Source organism: Phoxinus phoxinus (assembly GCF_949152265.1).
Source record: "Phoxinus phoxinus genome assembly, chromosome: 2".
Lineage (NCBI taxonomy): Eukaryota > Metazoa > Chordata > Actinopteri > Cypriniformes > Leuciscidae > Phoxinus > Phoxinus phoxinus.
The window spans coordinates 44,018,457-44,042,845 of record NC_136877.1 but is presented as its reverse complement, the minus strand read 5'-3'; the positions used below and the strand labels follow the sequence as shown (position 1 = coordinate 44,042,845).

The 24,389-nt window shown below is 38.5% G+C and overlaps 1 protein-coding gene across 1 annotated transcript in view; it reads right to left on the bottom strand.

Moving 5' to 3' along the window:
• Positions 1-24,389, bottom strand: part of mpped2a (metallophosphoesterase domain containing 2a) — a 60,941-nt gene that overhangs the window by 24,215 nt on the left and 12,337 nt on the right. Inside the window, exons 3-4 of the mRNA XM_079593874.1 lie at positions 19,272-19,453; positions 9,977-10,202 (exon numbers count right to left, since the gene is read on the bottom strand). Of these exons, the coding sequence (XP_079450000.1) occupies positions 9,977-10,202; positions 19,272-19,453 (408 nt within the window). The remainder of the gene's footprint in view (positions 1-9,976; positions 10,203-19,271; positions 19,454-24,389) is intronic.

The window sequence follows — 24,389 nt, the reverse complement described above, 5'->3', positions numbered from 1 at the left end:
CCAATAGTGCATGGCATCTTGTGTTTGCATTGTGCATGTAAAATCCCTGGTGTGTATGACGAACGACGGCCTGGACAACAGCAGAAGTACTATGTTGCTCGTTTCACGGGTAATTAGATTCATGAACTGTCCTAGTTCTCATTATAGCTAATTCTCTCTCTCTCTCTCTCTCTCTCTCTCTCTCTCTCTCTCTCTCTCTCTCTCTCTCTCTCTCTGGCTGCTTGGTCCCAAGACTGATGGATTGAGGGGGGCTGCAGTGTGGTATGTAAGTCGTGGCCCGGTGCAGGGAAGGTTAGCGCTTAACATATGTGCGTACACGTAAACAAACACCGGCTCCGTTTGACGTCCTGTCAGCACAGACCTCTGCCTTTCTAATCACAGATCATCGATGTTCACCATATGTTTCCCTTCACCTTTTCTGATTGATGCCAAGCTGTTTTTTCCTACGTCTATGCGGTTTAAATCTGAAGAAAGAAGGCAGGAGACATAGAAACACGTTTTGGGGCACAATTAGCAGAGCGCGGCTACACGATGACCTCTGACACGAGAGGAGAAAAGAGTCATTGAAAGCCGAGAGGGGGCCGTTACCCCTGCGTCACCCCGCCCCGCCGCTGTGGGTCTGTCTGTCTGATGGTCATGGCCGAGGGTCTGTGCAGCGTACCCAGACATGGCCCGCTAATTAATGTTGACAAGACGCCACTCCCCCCGGTCAAGGGTCACCTTGCAATCACTGACAAGTGCAGGTAGTGTCTGCCCCTGGAAAGACGACACAAAGCTTCCCAGACGACCTCCTCCGACCCTCCCTCTCCTGTTGGGCCGCTCCTCCCCCCTACTTTAGGACTCGCAGTGATTTCTACCCCCATGACCGCCCCCACCTCCTCCTTGAACAGAGGGCAAAGTGTTTTTTTTCTTCTCCTTCCACTGTGCATCTTTAAACACGCAAAGCAGACTCCATCCCATTCATGCACTCAATGAAAGGAGGAAGTACAAAAAAAGATTGACATAAAGAAAAAAGGGAGGAAAGAGTTTCTTTAATTTAAAGAAACACACACACACACGCACACACACACACACACACGTTTTGCTATACTTGTGAGGACATTCCAGGTGTAAAGGTTTTTATACTGTACAAACTGTATATTCTATCCCCTTACACTGCCCCTATCCACACACACACACACACACACACACACACACACACACACACACACACACACACGCATGATTTTTTAAAATCAAATATTGTGTACATATTATATGTTACAAAGTTACTTATAGTTAGTAGAATTATTAATAGTAGGCTATGTTCACACGTGAGTCAAGCCAACTAGTTGTCCAGTCGCATTTACACAGCACGGGTTTTCCGAGAATGTGGTTGTGAGTCCTGACATTTTACAGGTGTGAGTTGAGAAAGCGGTTGTCATTCCTGTTAATAACCGAACTGACAACCATGTTCTGCTGCTGTGTGAAAGTGGCCATAGATTGTTCATCTTAATCTTGAAACGGGCCAAAAATACATGTGAAAACTACATGTGAATTTATGAAAGAAGAAATGAATAAAGAATATAATAATGAACAAAACTTTTGAAAAAAATGTTATTCAGTTACATTGTTATTCAGGTCTTTGGTTTATAAATGTGTAAAGTGAGTGAGAGAGCGGGAAAACTAATGGAAAACAACCAACCAACACAGTATTAATAAAGATTATAATTTGGCACAAAAAAATACCCTCAAGTAAGCGCATTTCCAGTAAATCCTAATTAGCCCTGAAGAAAACCAAACACTAAGACCCATTTATTGAAGAATAAATAATTAATGCATGGGGAAAAACAAACAAACAAATACCAAAGAAGAGTTTTATTCTGAAATAGCTCTTTCCTCAAACTTTCCCTGTCGTTTGTGGTTTACCAGTCATGTCTGACCGTACGCTGAAGGATACATGTGTGTGGATATTTACTTAGCTGTACTTGGAGGACAAAATTGTAAAACCTTCCTTTATGGATTCCTTGAAAGTTCAAAATGAATCAAGCTAAGTAAATAATAAAACTGTAGTAAATACAATGTGCTTTCTATTAAACTATAGAAGTCTAAACATCTGTGTGTGTGTGTGTGTGTGTGTGTGTGTAGGGAGGATCTCGAACAGTAGCGGCTGTCACTGACCCTTCGCCTGAAAGAGAGAATGTGACGGAGGAGTAACCGTGAAGAGCAAGGGGGGGGGGGGTCGGATGATGAGCCAATGATGGAAGAATGGAGTGTGTGAGTGTATATGTGAGAAGGGCTGCGGGAGGTTTTTGAGGGGGAGCTCTGCGTCCCGTCACACTCCGTGGGGCAAAGGTGATGACAAATGCGCCATTTAAAACTCACTCAGTCAACCGAGCGACTCGGCCTGGGAAAGCCATTCGCGCGCGCACACACACACACACACACACACACACACACACACACACACACACACACACACACACACACACACACACACACACACACACACACACACACACACACACACACACACACACACACACACACACACACACACACACACACACACACACACACACACACACACACACACAGCCTGTAGGCTCCATGAAGTCTGTATGAAGTCCGACTGCCTAAATCCCCCAGTATCAGTAACCTGACTACATTACGAGCCCTGCTTTAAGCCCACGGCTCAGTCGGGGAACCGTGGAGCGCTTGGGCTCTAAGTCCAACACCTGGTGCCACCATTTCAAAGCTCTCTAAACTAAAATGACCAAATCACCAGGGACACATAACACTCACACCTTCTCACTTGAACAGGTTTCAGAATGAGTCCAAAATCTGAACAAAAAGCCAGTTAACCTGCAATAGTCACTAATTGGGCGCTACCATAATATTAAACATTGACGTGAACCGTTCATGCTATGGACATGAAGTATGCCTCAAATCTTTTCTTCAATAAAACAAAACGGGTAAAAACAGAAGCATTCAGAGTCATATCTAGGGGCCAGTATGTTTTAGACACTTAGCGGTGGATTTTTCTTGATACAGTACAACTGTAAAATTACATTAATAATATGTATGGCTGTCTTAGTTTCTTAAACCATTGAGCTTTTAGTTTGGCTGAAAACAACCACCCAGAACACCCTAGCATTTTGGCGGTGAGTTTTGCAAATTTAGTTATGATGATTCTGATGGAAATGATAAACTCTTGCAAGGGTTAAAGGCCTGCTCCACTGTCAGTTTGTCAAATTACGATGAAGCTACAAAATGCAAGGAATGTCGGTGCGCTTAAAATAACGGGATTGGATGTCTCGAATTCAATATTTTCCAGCAGTTATCAAACGTACGCAATAATCTGGAGGTGGTAGAGAGAAGCGATCATTTCTTTCTCTGGTTCTGTGAGGTCTTTTTCCACACACTATCAATCACTCTGTGCTCAGATAAGGGGTGAGAGAGACAGATATTATGAACGGCTCAGGATTACTCTCGCTGCATATAAGAACAGTGGAAGAGGATAAGTGTGTTGGTGTGCGAGGACGTGCGAGCGTTGGAGCAAGTGCCTGTGGATGGAGGGGGATTTTCACATTATCGTACAGAACTGGACGTGGGCTAAGGGCGCTGGGCCAACACAAACGAGAGAAGAGCCTGGCGCCTGCACCACCAGCCCCGTTTGAGCCACAGAGAAATATTTACCCAACACAGCCAAACTCTCACAGACTAGAGTTGAATACACATGAGTAAAGTTAGGATCAAGCGAAATCATTCAAGCTATTTTTGTCAATCTTTGAAACTTGGTATCGCAGTACAGAACTACTAAATTGGCTTCATAAGATCATTGATTTAGTATTAACTAAAATCATAAATAAACTAAATACTGATTTTTTTTCCAAATATAAGAACACATTTGATATATTGAATTAATAAACATACATTTAGGATGTAAACTTGCTTAAGTCAATTAAATAATTATACATTAAAGTAATTTTTTATTATAATATTATTTTATTATATATATATATATATGTATATATGTATATATAATACAATTTTAATATAATAAAATATATAATATTTATATACAGTATATTATATATTTGTGTGTGTTTGTATATATATTTATATATTATACACACACACACACATATATAATATTTATAATTATTTAAAATACATTTTTATTATATATATATATATATATATATATATATATATATATATATATATGTGTGTGTGTGTGTGTGTGTGTGTGTGTGCGCGGGTGTACTTATATTATAAATAAATGTATAATATTTATAGAATTTTATTCAACAATAAAACAATTAGGATATGTCAACTTGCTAATTACCTTTACTCTTTTGAACTGCACTAGCAAAAAAAATATATATATATATATATTTAAAAATATATACTTGGCAATTTCATTCCATTTGTCAAGTTACATTAGTAGGATACGTTGGAAAAGCCATTAACATTGTTCTAAATACAGTTTTTTATTGCATCTTTTAGGCAAATACTTATTGTGCCCACAACGAAAACATGCCAAATATTCTTCTGAAGTCTAAATGGATTGAATCTCATAAGAGAGTATTAGGGTATGTCAAAACCCCTGGGGAGTGCATTGGTCTTGCGCCCAGATTGACTACCAGAAGGACTCACCCCATCTGAACTGTATCACGTGACCATTTCGGCAACAACACTGGCAGACGGGTCAGGCCTTGAGGGGGATTACTGCTAGCATGAAGCTTTAAAAAGCCAGACAGACACCCCCCACCCTTCTCCTTAAAACCCGAGTACCATGACCCCTCAATATGGCTTTCACTCATTGTGCCTCATCTAAAGGCATTCATCAACCCAAAAATATCCAAAGGGACACCAGCGGCTTGGCGAATGTTTGTTCTGAAATAAGTTAAAAGGTCAATCGATTTATCGAATGGGAAATTAATAAAACTTACCAACTTTCACATTCATCTTAACACTCTCACAACTTCCAAGTCCAGGACAAAAAGCATCACAAAAAAGTAGTCTATTGACATACGAAAGTTGTTTTTAAATATATAACTCAATTCTACCTGAAAAGCTTTTGAATGAATTTAGAATTTCTTAGGTTTGTAATTGCGTGGCAAAGTTGCCAGAATCTCAACATAAGAACCTTGGTCTATGAAAGTGGATGTGCATGTCTCCAATTGAGTCTTTTTATCTCAATTCATATTTTCTAGTCCTTTAATTTCAAAGGTTTTATCGCGTTGTGTGGGTTTGTTTGTGGAAGTGGTTCTCTGGGGTCAGGCCAGGGTTTGATCTCGGGGAGCAGACAAAAGCATCAGGATGTTCCCGAACAAAAGGCCACTTCCTGAAAGATGTCTGGGTTCCCAGTCGCTGTGCACACAAGAGCTTGCCAGAATACACATTTACAGCATTTGAACCTTTATCATTACATCTATATTTGGTTCTTAGTTAGCCATAAGTAACTTAATTTTTTACTTTTCCATACTTTTCATTCTATCAACAAAGAATAAAATCAAGTACACTACCGTTCAAAAGTCTGCTGTCGGTAAGACAAAGAAATTAATAATCCAGCTTGGCCATCACATCACATTTTAAAATATATCCAAATAGAAACCAGTTATTTTAAATTGTAATAGGTAAGCCTGGGTAAGCATTAGAGACTCCTTTCAAAGACAAAACTTCCTGATCCCAACATTTTTTTAGTGTAAGTTAACATTTTCTGAAGCATGAACTTTAAAAAAATGAATATTACAAAGAATATTTTTTGTTTAAAAGCTTCAGCTCTCTGGACTGAAGATAGGTGTGTTTCACGCTGGTACATGCCAAACAGATATTTCTAAGTATCTGATTGAAGATACTGTAGAAGAATCAGACTGGGTCATGCATGTTCTGGCCTGTGGATGTGTGGCCTAGATCGACAGCCTTATAGTCCTGTTGGAGAATCTCATGCTCTTTGTCAGCCTGGTCTTTAGACGCTAGGATAAAGCCTAACGCATACTTCGGTTTTTACACGTACGAGAGGGTCCATGTACGCAAATTTAGATTTTTGTAATCGCACGTACTTTGTACACGCAGGTCGCATATGCGCGTTAAAATAGTTTTGAACTAATTAGTTGTTCCACAAGGTGACAACTAGGGATGAGTCACGATCTTCGAATAGTCGAACTGCGAGCGAAATTCGATCATAAAATAGCTTTTTTGAATATCGTTATATTTTCGCGCAATTCCAATGTGTTCTACATAATTGATGACGCTCGCGTCTCTTCCCAGAATACATTTTTTTTTAACAATAATATGACATATGCCTCTAGCGTTAGGCTATGAATAGTTTGATTGAAACTAATTTGTTTAAAAAGTAATCTATTGCTGGTAACAAGGCAGGTTCGCATAAAATCCTTATGACATATCCTACCGCATTTATTCAATTTTTTGATCTAATGAGCATCTGGTTTGGCGATGCACAAACGGACTGTCGTGCTTATTAGTTTTTTCTTTTTCCAATTAGCCTACCATAGGCCTACTATGTAAAAAAAAAAATTACGAGAACATGTTACTTGTTCACTTAATAAACAGTTTGTTTGATGACAAATCGCTAAAGATGAAATTGGCCTCCCTTTCTGTCATTGTGAGTGTGCGTTCCCTAGCTAGTGGTTGAAATGGGTACTGCAGTCCACATTCAAAATATTGGAGAGTTGTTATCCCGCCCCCTCCTCCTCAGACTTGACGTTCACGCTGGTTGCCAGTTTGAGAACAAGCAACAGGAGCGAGCACAATTGATAATGGAAGGCAACGAGCCTTATGCTGTGAGATGATGAGTTTTAATATGCCTCTGGTCACAGAGCTTTTTAGATGGATGCCGAGGCTTTTTAGGTCGGGCAGAATCTGCAATATCTGACCTAGATTGTTTGCTGGCTTCCATGGCTGCAATATGCTGCGTTTTTTTTTTTTTTGCCCACTGGAAACTAGTGGTGTTGAAATATGATTGGGTAATTTGGCAGGATCACACACACCAAAACAAAAACAGTGTTCTGTTGAACACAAAAGAAGATATTTAAAAGAATGTTGGTAATCAAACAGTTGACGATAGTCATTGAGTTCCATAGTAGGAAATAAAAAAATACTATGGAAGTCAATAGGGCTCATCAACTGTCTGGTGACATTCTTTACAATATCTTCTTTCGTGTTCAGCAGAAGAAAGAAACTCATACAGGTTCGGAACAACTTGAGGGCGAGTAAGTGATGACAAAATTGTCATTTTTGGGCGAACTATCCCTTTAATACAGACATACTATTTAGTCATCCTAGTCATTCATCCTTGTGTCATTCCAAACCCGCACGGCTTTATTTCTTCTGTGGAACGACAAACTAGACATTTTGAAGAATCTTCATGTCCATACAACACAATTTCATGAAATAGGCATAAAAAAGCATGAGAATACAAATCCATATGACTCATGAAATATATTCAAAAGTCTTCTGAAGCCTTATGATAGATTGATGTGACGAACAGACTGACATTGAAGTTATTTACTGCAGTGTTGTTATTGTTAACGAAAACGAAAACTTTAAAATATATATTTTTGGTGATTGAAACTAACAAAAATTACAAACGTGCATAACAAAATGACTAAAACTCAATCTTAAATAAAAATGAAAACTTCGACAATGTATAAAACTAAAAGCAAATTCAAAATGATTGATAAATACTATAGTAGTATGTAAATATAGTGTATATATAAAAATGACACTAATTCACTAATCAAACCAGACATCATTTTCATTTGTGTGAGCTATTTGTTTAAATTATAATGCTAAAATGTAATGTGGGTATTTAAGAAAGTGATTTCATGGCAATAAAAGCATGCAGGGAATGCATTTCTATAAACTAAATGAGAGGAAAAGGTACTGAAAAAAACATTCTGATTTTCACTTTACGTTTAACAGACTGTTCATGCAATACTACAAGATAACATCTTTTTATATCTCTGACAATTTCAAGAACAAGATCCTGGTGTGAAGATGTATTTAATTCCCGAAGCGTGTCTGCACATGATGTGTTCCCATAATACAGCCACTGCCATGTCTGCCTGCATCAGTGCTTTCTGATTTCTTATGCATTTCCCCCTTTTCTGACACCTGTCCCGATGCTCCGTCACCGTTTGCCTCTATATCTCAAAGTATGTCATTACTGTCTCCATCTGTCCATCAAGCTAGCTTTATAGATATCATTCTTTTCTTTTAGACCTCTTTCTCTCCGTTTTCACTCTCGGGAATGAGTCAGCAGCGCTCGGGGCGAACGGCTGGTCTGGAGTCACGAAATTCTTCAGCGACTTATGTTACAGATTCAATGGTGTGACAATATGGTAATACAAATTAGCAGGCTTCTCAAATTTCTCGGCCAGATGAGCCGCACGCCGCACCGGGGCCACCCAAAGCTTTCATAGTGAGACCTCACGCTAGCGGTCAGACTGACCTCCTCACGGCCATCTGTGTGTGTGTGTGTGTGCTGAGTTTTCACAGTATCCACCCGCCGGCCCCCTTCCCCCCCGTTTCCCACAAGACCCCACGCTGTCACAACAGACATTTAGCAGCTTTCACGCTAAAGGGCCACAGGGGGCTTCCTTCCTTCCTTCTCCACTTCCTCCCTCTGTTTTCCGCTTCCCCACTGTCCGCTTCGCTACATTTTGCAGGGTGCCCTCTATAACGGCCTCTTTAACTCCATTTCACAGCTAATTATAGACAAAAACAAGCCCGCACAAGAGGTGAATCTTACAATGGCTCTTAAAACACAGAGGAAAACAAAGAGTAAGGGGCAAGACACAAAAATAGAAAACGCCAGGAAGCATTAAAGATGTTGTGTGGGATAATTATAGTTCAGGGCCATTTTATCTTTTTAGATGGATGCGAAGGAAACAGGAAGTAGGGCAGAGGTGCAACTAAATAGGCTGCCCAATAGAGTGAATTCCCAGAGCAGCGCTAGAAAAACACACAGGTTCCAAGAGGATCAGAGCATTCGAGGAAATTCAAACACGCGGGGATGGAGTATGGGAATGACGCAGAGATGTTTTCTCAGGCCGTCTTGTTTACTAGTTTGCAGCGGCATCATCACAGAAACGACATCACCAGAGCTTAATACAAATTAAAAATGTCAGATTTACGTTACTTTATTCACTTTCTCAATACACGTACGTTCCTGTGTGCATTCCAAAAGAAATTCAGTTAGATTTGAAAAAGAAGGAAAGTTTGGCAAGAGTGCGTTAAATTGATCAAAAGTGACAGTAAAGATATTTGTAATGTTACAAAAGGTTTCTATTTCAAATAAATGCAGTTCTTTTGAAGTTACTATTCATCCAATACTGAAAAAACAATCACGGTTTTAACCAAAATATAGAACATTTGGGAGCAGACGTCACTGCAGTTGCACGCGCATTGTGGTGGTGGCAGAAAAACAGTGGTAACAAGTGGAGGAAAACGGGTGACATCCACTGAATAAGAGGAAAAAGTGTCTCGCTGGGCCTATGGATGTCAGAATCAGAATGCAAAAAAACGATGGGTTTTTCGCAAGTTGCATGGACATATTAACCAAGAGCTAATATTAACTAATAATAATGTCCAACCCCAAAAATCTAATATTTTAAATCTAGTATTCTAGGTCACAATGTGTTGTAAATGTCGTCACTGCCGTCACTTTGTCTTTTAAACAAAACTGACATAAAGTCTTCCTAATTTACTCACAATATTTACTCACTAATGGAAAAATAATGAATAACCGATACAAATTCTGTTAATAAATGAGTTAAATATTTATGTTCCCAAACAATGATAAACAAAGAGATGATGATGATACTGTATATACAGAAAACAAAGCAAACAGACTGAATATCAAATGACTGTCAACAATGTCAACAATATGCAACTCTGATTAAAATCAACTCTGATTTTAAAATGACATTTGATTTAAATGCAAGAAAGGGCATGAGGAGCTTACCATGGTGCGCCGTATATTCGAAATCCCTTGACAGTGACATCCGAGTCCTGCAGGTAAACACAGTTTGTCAGGAGAGACTGAACATTGTCAAAGTCCTCGGGTTTCAACTTGGAGACGGAGGGAAAGCGATAGTAATCCTGCTTGACCAGCTCCGCCATGAAATCCTTATCGAAGGTCAGCTCATGATTCCCAGCGATCACCACTTTAAACTCATATGGCAGGCTGCCTGCAACACCAAAAACAATTCATAATCAGAACTGTAACTTTTTCCTCATAATCAATTTTCATACTTTACGCAAAACAAATTATGGCAAGTAAACTATTGATATTAATAAATAAATTATATATATTTTTTGCAAAATTACATAATTATATGTTTATATACACACACACATACATATATATATTACACATTCCACAAATATCAATATATTTTATTGATTATATATCATTATTAATAGTCACAGTAAACAAATTTTGTAATAGAAGTGTGCAGTGCTGTTTTTGCAGTTTGCATGTTTTGCAGTCATTTTGTTTGTCATGTTTGTTAATGTTAATTTATCCAAGTTACTGTATATATATAACAAAAATAATTGCTCTATATATGACCTAACATAACATTCATTGCAAGTACTTTCTTGGAAGAACCGTGCCAATATACAATATTTGTTAACACAATAAGCCGTGTTTCCGCTCCGCGTCGTGCCTAACAACGCCCCTTAGCTGTTCTAAATCCACTGTAAAACACGCCTTCAAGGGGCTTATTGCTTTTATAAAACGGTTACTTCTTAAAAATATTCATTTTAATATTTATTTTATTCATAAAAGAAACACCAGCAACAAAAAATATAACGTTATACCACATTTATTCCTCCGCCAAGCAAAGTAGTTCCAAAGAGGTTGCTAAGCAACACATGCAGCAACAAAGAATCACAAACGGCAGTTGCGCAGTAATACTAATGTAATGCGGTCTCAGGTGTGTGTTTGTTGAGTAATTTACAACGGCTTTGAACGCGGCTCAACCAATCAGAATCAAGGACTGGAAGTATCCGTTTTATAATAAAATTTTAACAATAGCTAACAATATGGTCACGGAGAAATCTCATTGTCAGATTGCCTGTCAATGGAACTCATGTCTGGTTCGGACACGGTGTGAATTTATGCTTCATGCTCTGCTGAAGTTCATGTGAGGTAATTGTGATCCTGAAGAAAAATCAGATAATGAAAAACAGGACTCTGCAAGTGGAAACAGGCCGTTACAACAAAACATACAACCAAAGTATCTTTCTTTACCTCTCTATTCACGCTACTGTCTATAGAACGTAACTTTGGCTGGATATTGACTTTCAGAAAAACCTTTCAGCTAAAACATCTCAGAAATACTTTAAATCACAGATGCAGATCCAATACGTGTCTTCCAGGCCATTATGGCCCTTCCCCCCCCCCCCCCCATTCTATAGAGAAAGTGTGCTAAAACACAACAGCCATCCTGAAAAGCAAGCACCAAACATTTATTAAAGTCACGGCCGCTGCATTTTCAAGAGGCTTTTACTCTTTCTCTTCTCAGCCTCCATCCTCAAAGCATAGCTCTTTTGTGCTGCTACATCAGGATAATGCAAACGGGGAAATTGTTCTGTACAACAAAACTCGAACAAAAAGAGTGCGCTCTCACTATATGTCAATCCTCGGACTCAGGAAAACACACATGGACTGTCTCTCAGTGGATTGCACAGCACATATGGAACGCCTCAAAAGAACAAAACAAATATTTCACCAACCAAAATACAGATGAAACAAGACGCTTTTCAGAAAGAGCACAAAGCAAAAATGGGACTGAAAATGCAAAAGCAAAAACAATTATAAAAGTCAGAAACGCTATAAAATAATATGTTTGAAGGTGCTCTTTGCAGACCATTAGTTGTTTCCCTTGTTTTAAATGCTACTTTCTACGGTACTATGAAATAGCCAGTTTAATAAATGCTTTCCAGCAGTTTGAATTGTAAGTGTCTAGGAAACAATAAAAGCCAATTAAATTGGGAACTGTAGAGGCATCAGAAAGGAGCAAAACACTTGACCGAAGTATAAAGAAAACCAAAAGATAAACGGATTTAAAAGTAAACACTTTCCCAGCAGTTTAATTTACTTTCTTGCTCCTTCCATGCGCTCTGCACTATATAGGCTGGGATATATCATAAATCCCAGTCTAATCTAATAGCAGGAGCCCATCTTTCAGCTCTGCGGTCTGCAGTCAGCCAAACGCCATCACGGATCCATTTACATGGAGCTTTCCAGTCGCACAAAACCGAATCACAAACCCCCGGCGGACGAGCTTCGTGCCAGCCTCTCTACGGCAGAAAAAGACCTAGAATGCAATTACCTCCCCACCGACTGCATCTTCTGCGTCCCCGCAGGGATTTTTACAACATTTTATTGCCATCAAAATGTATTTTTCGAAGAGGACTGCGAGTATAAACTCTGTTTATTACTTTGAAGAAGCTGAGGAGGAACATATGGGAAGGTATGTGGAGTATGGGAAACTGCTTAAAGTCAAAGGGATTTGGGTTTAGCCTCAATGTTTGAATTTGATTTACATCAGAGGACCGGCGCGGGGCACAGTTTGGCAATCGCTGTGCGTAATGAATGTAAATCAAATTAGTGAAAATAAACTGCACACCGTAAACATCTGAAACTGAACGATGGCTGGTAGGGAACATGTGTATTTTGTTGAAAACGGAGGAGCGCAATCACATTCGTCAAGTTTTTCAAACCGCTGCTGCTGAAAAAAAAAAAAGAAACATGTGGGACTTGATGAATAGAATAAAAACAATGAGCACATGGCACCAGAAAGCCCAACAGCACAAATCACAAAACAATCAATCATGAATTAAAGGAACAGTACACCACAAAAATGAAAACTGTCGTTATTTACTCGCCATCATGTTTTTCCAAACTAGAATGTCTTCTTTTCATCTTTCATTAAACACAAAATGTACATTTTTGAAGAATGTCCTGGGAATTGGGGCTATTAGGCTACAAAAAGCATCATGAAAGTATCATAAAAAGTCTTCTGGAACCACATGCTACTTTTGTGATGAACAGAGCAAAAATGTAAGCTGTTATTTATAATGTCTGATTTGTGAAGAAATCTTTTGAGTTTTGAGTATTTCTACTGAATCAGTTATTTTGGTTCAAAATATCAGTACCGTATATTACATCCGTGCAACTGGTCATAAAGTGACAGCAGCCTAATATATACCTGCTGTCGTCTGTGCCATTAATGTTAAAGGTGCAGTCTGTAATATTGACAGCTAGTGGTTGAAATGGGTACTGCAGTCCAAATTCTAAATATCAGAGATTGTTGTTTCCCTCGCCTCAGACTCGACGCTCACGCGCGCTGCCAGTTTGAGGACACACAACTGACAGCGCAATTGACAACTAAAGCCGAGGAGACTTTCAGACTGTAAGTTAATGAGTTGATTTATCCGCGTTTTAATATGCTCTCGTTCATAGAGATTTTTAGATGGATATTGAGGCTTTTTAGGTTGTGTGGAATCTGCAATCGCTAACCCAGTTTGTTTGGCTGGCTGCAATACGCTGTGTTTCCGCACAACTGGCATCCCGGGTGTCTAAATACTATTGGGTGAACAGGCGAGATCACACAGACCAAAACAAACACCGACTGACAACACGGAACGTGTAAAATATTGTAAAATAACTGGCTGTAGAAGTTTTTTTCAGATAAACGAGTATGTGAACTTAGCATGTTTCCTAAATATCTGCAAACAGATTATGGTATTTTTATGCTTTAGTAAAGTAAAACAAAGTTACATACAGCACCTTTAATCAAACAATGCCATTGCTCTTAACTGAATCGCTTTTGTAACTTTAAAAAAGTATATTTATTTTACACAGTGATAAACAAATTGATTACTTTATACAATTGATGTATAGTAGCCTATTTATAGGCCTATCTAGTGCTTCAAGTTTTTCTGGTAGGTCTATTGTAGTTTTTTGTCCTATTGCTTTTAATTTATTTCTTACAAGCTGTTTACTCGTCTTCAGTGAGCTTTAAAAAAAAAGACATATTTTTTTTTACTCATGTTAGTTAGGCTAGTATTAGGGCCAGATTTGCAAACAGCTGCACGAGTGCAAACCCTCTTTCTGCGTTAAAAAACTACTGTCAGGATTCACTAAAGACACGCAGTCAAAAATTTGCGCTGAAAAAGCGTGGACAGGTATTTTTGCGGCTGACTTTATTGCATCTGCATTTGTAGGAGTTTCCGTTTCAGAAACAAAATTGATGGGAGGAGACTATTTAAATTAATCATAGAAGGCGATTTACTGGTTTGCGCTGGTAAATTTACTGGTATTTGTGTCATTAATTACCGCCCCAAAAAAGCATGTCTTAAACCAGACGCTAATTTGCGCTGCTCTTGGTAGATTGCGTTGGTCATTATGGAAATGATCCGGCTGCGTCTGTGTTCTTTAATTTGCACCTTGTCACTCACAGATCTTTCCACTTCCATGGGTTTTGTTTTGGTTTTGCGCTCTCATGCTAATTTTCCCTGTTTAGTAAATCTGCCCCCTATCTTTTTGTGAAATTGGTGATGAGATCAAGATTTTTGGAGAGGTAGATTTTTTTTTAAAGCAAATAACAGGTTGTAATTTTGGCCACTACTTTAAAATACGTTTATGATGCTTATGTGTCCTTTGGAAAGCCAACGGTAAAGAGCGGGCAGGATATTCTTCAGACATAAACCTTTCCTGTTCAATACAACAAAAGTCATAAAGGTTTGCAATGACATGAGGATGAGTAATAACAGAATTGTTAGGTGTACTACCCCTATATCCCAGCATGCAAACACTTTCTTGGCCGCCCTCACAACAACATTGCAAAACAAAGGAACAAAGCTGATCTATTGGACATGGGATCTGTTGGCTGTCCTGCATTGATCAAAGAAAAAACAGTGAACTCGGACAAACGAAGTCAAGACCTAGAAAAGCTCCTTATTTATGGAGCACAGATCCATGTTTGCATTCATGAATCCCGTGCGGAGAAGCACAGGTCAGATCTCACGGGCGAGATATCGAGCAGAACTAAACTTTAGCAACGAAACCTCATTCCCACCGAACGATTCCTGAGAATCGATCCCACTTATCAACAAAAACCGAGATCAATGACAACGATTAGTAGGCGGCTGGGCTTTCTTGCCAGAAAAACAAACAAAAGCGAGCTACGCTTCAAGATAATGCATGGTAAATGAAGCAAATGCAAGAGAGAGAGAGAGGAAAAAAGAGGAATGACAAACCCGGCAGTACTTAAAAGGTCTCATATAAACAACACCAATTTCCCCTTGCAAGTTTAATTTATAAAGGCCCTTTATGTTTTTTTCTTTCTACTGTATCACTTGTCCCCCACTGCTAAATAACAAAGTTAGCGACCTTGGAAAGATCCAAGCATTTATACTACGAAACTATGGAAAATATAACCAGAATTTGTTGGCTCGGATAATGAAAACACGAAGATTAGTTTTCCCGAAGATCCACTACAGGCTCATCTGAGCGACGTTCTTTGAGTTTGTCAAAAGGCTTATATAAACTACTCCATCATCACGTCATGTTCGAGGGAACGATTTGTTTGAAACTGACTAAACTCTTATATCCAAACATGTTTTTGACAGAAGACAGCTTTCAGCCATCATGAGATTATCTATCAGCGCCCAGCTGTGTGTTTACAACAAAAAGCGACGATGTGAAAAATCATTTCATCGTCAGGTTTCCTTTGGAACGTGAATAATAAGAAAGTCGGAGCATTCTCCGACCACCAGGCACTTCAAAAGTTACTGGTGTCACATGCCGGATACGAAAAAAGTGGCGTCAAGAACGGTGATGGATGGAGGGATGGAAAGACTGCTGACAGCTCTCTCCGTTTCATCCCTTCTGATGCACTATTTCAACCATGTGTGACAAGAGAGTATGCATGGATGGAATGACGGAGCGAAGGACAAACTGAGAGTCTATGACATCCAAAAATTGACAAATAGTGTCAGGGAACCTACTTTGAAATTGCAGCTTGCCAAGATTACTTGTAATTAATGAAATATCTAAACTATAGAAAAAAAAGTAGTTAGCTATGTTACAAGCTACTAGTTTCTAACTACATTTCTCCCCATATTTTAACAAAATTCATATATTATAGAAAAAGCAGAGCAGTTTTGGGGCCCAAAAATGAGGATCTGAATACATACAAAACAGTAGCTAATAATGACTTTAACTACCTTTCTTAACAAGATTCTCTTTAAACCATTGCTTAACCCGTAGAGTAGCTGAGCTGAAAGAGAAAATGCAGCGCCTATTGTGAGAATACAACAGTGTATTTGCTGTCCGACACATTTCAGGATTGCAATTATGTATGAAATTGGGTTTGTGTAGCTGGAAGTGTGTTCATATTCTTGTGTTGAGTATACGCAATACAATGTGATGCAAAAAGCAGTTGTACTACACAATCATGTTATAAAAAAATAGGTAAACTTGCAATTTTAGTGTAGCACTTTTTACTTGTATTTAGTTGCTCTCAACATTGGATAGTTGTGGCTTATGGCTCATGTCGAGAGGCCAAATGGATACACCGTACACACACACACACACACAAGGCACGCTGGTCTGAAGGTCAGCGGTGTGAGCGGCTCCACAGGGTCAATGTGACCGCTTTATGGCTGCATCAAGTGCCAACATCCCAAACCCTCGGCCCAGGACTCCCTGGCGCCAATAGAGATCTGGACGTCAGAGCCGGCAAACGTTTGATTTAATCACATGGGTTTTGATCTACACCTCAACCAAAGCACAGGATCAAATAGGATTTGAGGTGCAGGATTTACTACATACACAATCAAAACAATACAGAAACTTCCTACACTACATTTCAAGGAACCAAACGAATGCCAATAAAAAAACACCACAATATTATCATGTTTTTTGGACATGAACCATGGTATACCTTTGGACATGAACCATGGTATTCCATTGTACAACATCAATTGTACACAAATATAGAAATCATTGGTGTATCTGTATATATTATAAGTATATATTAAGTACCATAGTTTCAGATCATAATAAATGGTTTTAATATAGTATAGCCTAATGTCTATAAAACAATGGTGATACCACAGTACTTGTAAAGAGTGGTAAAGTTATATATTCTGTATTTGTCACTTAAAAATGTTCTTGTAGTCGTCATCATCAGTAAACAAAACTCCATATAAAAGTAGCTTCCATTAAAGCTAAATATAAACTCAAACAACTCACATCCTAACTGAAATGAAAACACATTAAAAGACAAATTTCCTAGAATAAAATAGATTTGGTTTAAATAGAGTACACTACAAAAAGACCAAGACTTATGCAAATTACAAACTCCAAGCATGCTAACACACACTACATAACTAGATTTTGTGTGTGCGATACTCTCGCTGTACCACAGCTCAAAATAATGAGAGCACGTCACGCATCAAGGGCCTCCAAACAGATATATTAACAAGAGTTATGGAGATCAGGACTGATGTTTCAATCTCAAATCTATCAATCTCGCAGTGTGTCACAGTAAGAACATCTGTGACCACGGCGTCCTGCGAGCTGGCTACGATCTGAGGCTTTTTGTCAAAAACAAATCATACGTTTGTCTGGAAAAGCATGATTTGTTTTTGACTGGAAACATACTTTTGCAATTGCCATTGACAGCGGCTTATTTTAACATACAACTGCCTATAAATCGCAACTTATGCTAAGGTTTCCTAAAACCTAATGTTTCATATTTATTACCAATCTGTGTAGAATAAGAATGCCAAATGTTAGAAAAATCTTTTCGATAGATAGCTAAATCTTTCCTCTTTTCTATATAGTATTAGTGATATTCATAATCTTCAGTTATTTCTTCATCTGTATTCTACATAGTTTTCTCAGAGGATTGTCCCTACACATAAAACCATGTTGAATTTAACCCTACATAAATAAGCATAATTAGTTGCTAATGAAGAACTCATTGCTCTCCTTTGAATCTGTAATTAGAATGTCATGTAGAAAATACTAAATTCTCACACAGTTTACATAAAAAAATAAAAAATAAAAATCACAGCGATTATAATCAACAGAGCTGTCTTTCCCGTCACTATTGTCCTAGTCCGTCCGGGGGGAGGAAAACAACAACAGATTTTAGGGAAATATAAATATATTTTTCTGCTATGACGTTTATGTATGTATTTTTGGTTTAATCAAAAGTGTATACAGTTATGTTGTAAATATTACCATTTTGTGCAAAATATTTAATTTCATAACAACATAGTCATTGTAATTATTTTCAATGGATTTTTCATTTTACTGTTGCTGATTGGTCCTTTTTAGTAAACACCCTCAAACCAATGCAAAACTGGACACTTCTAATGTAGACACAGCAGTATTGAGTAGTAGTACAGCATTAAATATAAATATATTATTCTGGATTACCAATATTTTACCAATCAATCAATATGAGCTACAGTGGTACACTGTACACTACCATTAAAAACAAATTGGCAGATTGTTTTCTTTGTTTAAGAAACTTTTTTTAATGATTTGCTCTATAACAGACAAACTGGCCTTAATATGCATAACACCTGGATAAAAAAAAATGCAGATGGACTGAATGAAAATGCAAATTCACTCTCTGGCACTAGTTTATGGACTAGTTTATCCTCCAGTCTTCAGTGTCACATGATCCTTCAGAAATCATTCTAATATGCTGATTTACTGCTCAAGAAACATTTCTTAATATTATCTATGTTGAAAACAGTTATGCTGCTTAATATTTAGGTGGAAACCATGATGAAGGCTTAAAAAAAGTATTTACTGTTACTTTAGATCAATTTAATACATCCTTGCTGAATAAAAGTATTCATTTATTTTTGAGCAAAAAGACACCAAATGTTTTAATGAGTAAACAATGACTACAGGTGATAAAAAAATAAAATAAAAAATAAAATAAAAATTCAAACCAAAAGCCAGCATAAAGACCTCACAAAATGACTTATACTACCCAGAGCTCTTCCCTGAACAGAAAAAATCCAGTAATGGTGCAAACAGCTCACTGAACACTTTCTGTTATGTTGACAGATGCCGAAAGGAGAAACTCAGTTTTTCTGACCATTAGCTTCAGTCACTAAAACCTGTCAGCACCACTTCACACGCCGCTAAACCCGGCGTGTGTGAGGGTCGGGTGTGATGCGAGGGGGTTAAACGGTGGTTAATCGCAGCTCTTTACCTAACCAGTCGTTAAACTTCTTGACCTCTGAGGGCAGGCCCAGCTCGGTGAAGTCCCCTGTGTGCAGGAGAACGTCCCCGTAAGGCATCTGGATGCCATCTGTCCGTGAGTGTGTGTCTGACACGCACACAAAACGCGTGTGGCCACCCGGCTTGGGACTGTCGTACGAGATGGGGTCCACCCTGAGAGAGAGAATGAGCGATAAAGAGAAAGATGGAGGGAGGGAGAGAGAGAGAAAGAGAAGGAGGTTATTCTATGAGCACAAATAACTGCATAAAACTGATAGCCGGCTATAAATACATGACTGTAAGTAGAAAACTAAAAAAGTAGTGACTGAAGAGAAGGGCCGAGCTCAATCCATCTATTTAGTCACAAAAGAGTTATTTGCAACAGATCTATGTGTGACTTTACAGAAGATAAGAAGACAAAATCTTTAGGGTTATAATCATATCTTGTTTTTTTTATAATTGTTGGAGGTCAAAATCATAATTGAAAATAAAGTTTGATTAATGGCCCAGCCCTACGACGGACAGATGGACAGACAGACAGATATTTTTGAAACTGGAATTCTGTTTCAGAAACATTTTCTTATTTGCATCCACAGCTTTTGTAGTCAAATTTAAAACCACAGCAGAATCTTTTATTGCAAAAGCTCTGAAAATGGAAGCAGCCTTTAGAAATCTTCCCATTTGATGTCTATTTAAGAGAATCACTCTCCTCTTGTCTGAACATCCTTTTATTTATTTTCCCAAAGATAGTTTTGGGGGATGAGGGGGGTGGGGGGAGTAGAAGAAATTCTCCTCTATAACTCAAAAGGAACGAGAAAAAAAAAAAGGATCTTGGCTGTAATTGAAGTCAGAAACGTGCAATAAGCCGCGCTTGTTCCCCCCACTATTATTTCATTACTAAAAGGGTTGTCAGTCGACAAAAAGCCCTCGGCTCTCTAATTAACACTTACATCTCCTGTCCGACTAAAAATATAAAGGAACCTTAGGAAGGGAGGTGGGCCAGTGCAACACACACACACACACACACACACACACACACACACACACACACACACACACACACACACACACACACACACACACACACACACACACACACACACACACACACACACACACACACACACACACACACACACACACACACACACACACACACACACACACACACACACACGTTAAGCAGTTGTACATAAAAGAGCATCTACTCGAATGAAAGAAAAGAAAATAGCACATGATGAGAAATGGCAGGGAACAGACCAAAAAAAGTATACACAGACACGTATACATATAGTATATTGATGATGGATAGATGGATAGATCGAAAGAAAGAAAGAAAGAAAGAAAGAAAGAAAGAAAGAAAGAAAGAAAGAAAGAAAGAAAGAAAGAAAGAGCCACCCATTTTTTTTTATACCATAAAGGTATATGACGAGTCATGTCTGAAATGAACCACCTGCACAGAAAATCATGACACTTTAAAAAGGAGAGGGAGAAACAGGCGAACAGAAAATAATATTTGCTATTGATCACAATGCAGTAAATAAAAGCAAGTGCGTGCACAGCCACACACACACACACACACTCACGTATTGATTAAATGTGGTCTGTGGTGGTCAGGCCAGCAACAGAGATATAAAAGACTCGACAGATCTAGTTATGGAAGCGGCTGGTGTGCTGAACTCTGTGGCCCACACACACACACACACACACACACACACGCACACACGCACGCACGCACACACACACGGTCATATGAATCTATTAGAGTCAACAAGGCTTCTCCAAATGGAAGCAGAGCTGCGTATCTTTTGGTCCACTGTCACCTGAACACAGGATTTGTTTCACGAGCAAGTCAACTTTTTAACACCAAACATAGAATTAAAATTGACACCATTTACTTCCTTAATACAGTTTCCAAGTCTAATCGTGAATGATTCCTTGAAGCACATTGAAAAACGGCCTTTTACTTGGAAATCAAACCCATGACTTTGATTTTGCAAGCATGAAACCAGTAGAGCTATATCGCTGATTGTTAAAAACGAATGTTGATTCACTGCTTTAAAATAAACTCGAATAAAACTAATTTATCTAGATGTTACAACATTTTTTAGGTTACCTGACAAAAGATTTGTTCAAGGTGCTTACCGGTAGCTTTCTAAAATGAAAACCCAAAATCACTACAGCCACAAATATAGCCATGACCGGACAGAGCCTTTTGAATATTTGCTCATTGTTTTAAATATTCACTCAGTCGTTTAAATATTCATTAGGCGGGGAGAGAAAAGAAAGGATTATTCGGACCAGGGGCTTATACTGCGCCTCTGAAATTGCATTAGAGCTAAACTGGAATGTGTGTGCGTGTGAGAGAAAATATACGAGTGTGTGACACTGAAAAAGCCAAGATAGATCTTGAAAGAAAAAACGAAGCGAATAAAGACACTGCCTTTTAAATCCACAGAAAAAGTACGGTGAAAACAACACTTAGATATGTGAAGCACAGCATTCCTTATGCTAGAAAAAAAACAACACACACACACACGTTTAGACTCCGGATGCACCGCGGCTCTTTTATTGGATACATGTGTCATATCGCACAGGAAAGCGTTTTGATTTCTGTTCAAAGATACTCAATTTGACAGCGCTCACTTGATTCTTTAACCTTCAGGAACAACGAACGATTGAACTGTATCAAAGCTTCAAAACAAGCCACAGTTCCTCTATTTCAGAGAGCCAACATGAGCGTGCTATTTGTGGATCTCTCTTCCTTCCTTTGACTTTGCTTACAACAAATAATCTCAAATTTGCAAATAGCAGACACAAATGTTTGTCAGGTCAAGACGGAGGTAGGGAACAAGTAGCTGGTTTCTTTTATGAAATGTTCCCTCTATAGCACGGTTAACATCGTGCCCTCAGTCCTCATGTGATGCACTAATGTGATAAGTGATGGAAGATATCCAGAAAAAGGTCCTTCTACCATGTAAAACTCAGGGGCCGTTTACACTACACCGGTTTTAACTAAAAACTGAAAACTTTTTGCGACAACAGCATTTTTTGGGGCCTGAAAACGGGTTTAAAAAGTGCACGTTTATGAAAACGACATCGTCTCTGTCTCTTTTTCACCTTTGTTGTCATTGGCTTTTGGCTTGCTTAGTTGTGGACATTAAATTTAACATTTAATTTCATTTTCAACAATAATATTGATCTGCATTGACACCATGATATGAGAACTGAGCTGAGCTGGACGATGACATCGCGGTTTACTCCAGAGCGGCTATATATATATATAAATTAAAGGGGTGGTTGATTATGATTCCACTTTTTTAAAGTTAGTGTGTAATATTGCTGTCGATCATAAACAACATCTGCAAAGTTACAACGCTCAAAGTTCAAAGCAAAGGGAGATATTTGCTTTTAAAGAAATCGTTTTTTAAGGACTACAACAAACGGCTGGTAGGGACTACACAACATTCCTCCCGGGTTAGTGACATCACCAACCCTATAATTTACATAAACCCCGCCCCCGGGAACGCGATTTATAGATTATCATGACAGAATATGCTAATCAATGCCTAGAAGATAACTACACACATAAGCTACATAAATTCATCAACTAACCATTCAGAAATGTCCTGTTGTTTCTACATGTTGTCACTTCTTCTTGAGTCTCTCCATCATTGTCTGACTCCAGTTTGAACATAAACATTGACATTTTCAGTGCATGTCTGTGTGAGGTAAAAGGACACAAGCTGTTGAAGCTCCGCCCCTGTGAGAGCAGCAGCTCATTTGCATTTAAAGGGACAGACACAACCAGGGTGGGAAATTAGCACCCGCCACCCGCCGAGGGCGGGTACTTTTTCAAAGTGGCGGGTCACTTTGCCGTGTATACCAGCCACAGTGGCGGGTGGATTATAATAATGCTGCGTTCGCACCAAAAGCGAATACAGTTCGCAAAAATTCGCATCCACCGAGGGACCAGGACAGGACCACCAGACGCGTCGCGCAACGCGTCTTTACATTGACTTAACATTTAATGTATTAAGTAGTAACCAATAAACACATGCTGCGAGTGATTTCATTGTACGGATTGGACAGCCTTTGTCAAAGAATGCGGTTGCTAAGTAACAATAATACACTTTTGTCGAGTAACTCTTTTGATTGGTTTTCAGCGCTGTGTGTCACGGCGCTGAAGAGACCGTTATACTGTATAACTTATACACATAGCTAAGCTGAGAATAAGAATAAAATAAAAAGTGTATATATATAGCTGAGCTGAGCTGGTGCAGAAGAAAGGGAAATTATTTTTAACCATGCGCGCGCGCTCTCTACACGGATGTTCTGAAAACACAGACAAGCTGGAGTTCAGCGATCTTTATTTGAGATTTTCTACTTAAAGTGTCATTCAGTCGGCCTGTGTTCTGTCGCGAGCCGCTTGCGCTGTTTGTGCGACTAAATCTGCGATCAAAATGCAGGCTGATATCCAGCAGTGTTTTTAATGTTGATCATTTATATGAGCAAGAATGCAATGTTTCCCGAATATCCACACGATTTCAAATGTGACATTGATTTTATACAACAGTAAAAAATAAAAAGGGTAACATTTAAGTGATGTACTGCATTTAAAACAGTATAGTCAGGCTTATTGCTCTATTTTGCAACGAAATCTGTGGCTTTGAACGAATCGTGAGATTCAATGAATGAATGACTCGATGACCGCCACCTACTGGCTATTTTAATATAATATTTTTATTAATATTAAAAACGTTTTTTAACATTGCATATTTATTGAACATTGTTTTATTTAAAGCATTATTTATTTTTAAAAGGTATTATTAAGGTTAAAAAATAAATGAAAAAAAGTATTAAAGGGGGCGAGCAGTCTAAGTGGAAGAGAGGGGGTACCAGGGGGTACGGCACTCAAAAAAATTGGAGAACCACGGAACTTATGAAAAGGGATTTGTAGAATTGCACAAGTGCTACTGCTAAAGAGTGCAATGTCAATAATTTCTCATAAGCTTAATTGAATGGCCTAGAGAGAATAATTATGACATTTTCTGTCTAAAGACTACATATAAAATAGCTACCAAAAGTAACTGCAGTTTACTAAAAGTAA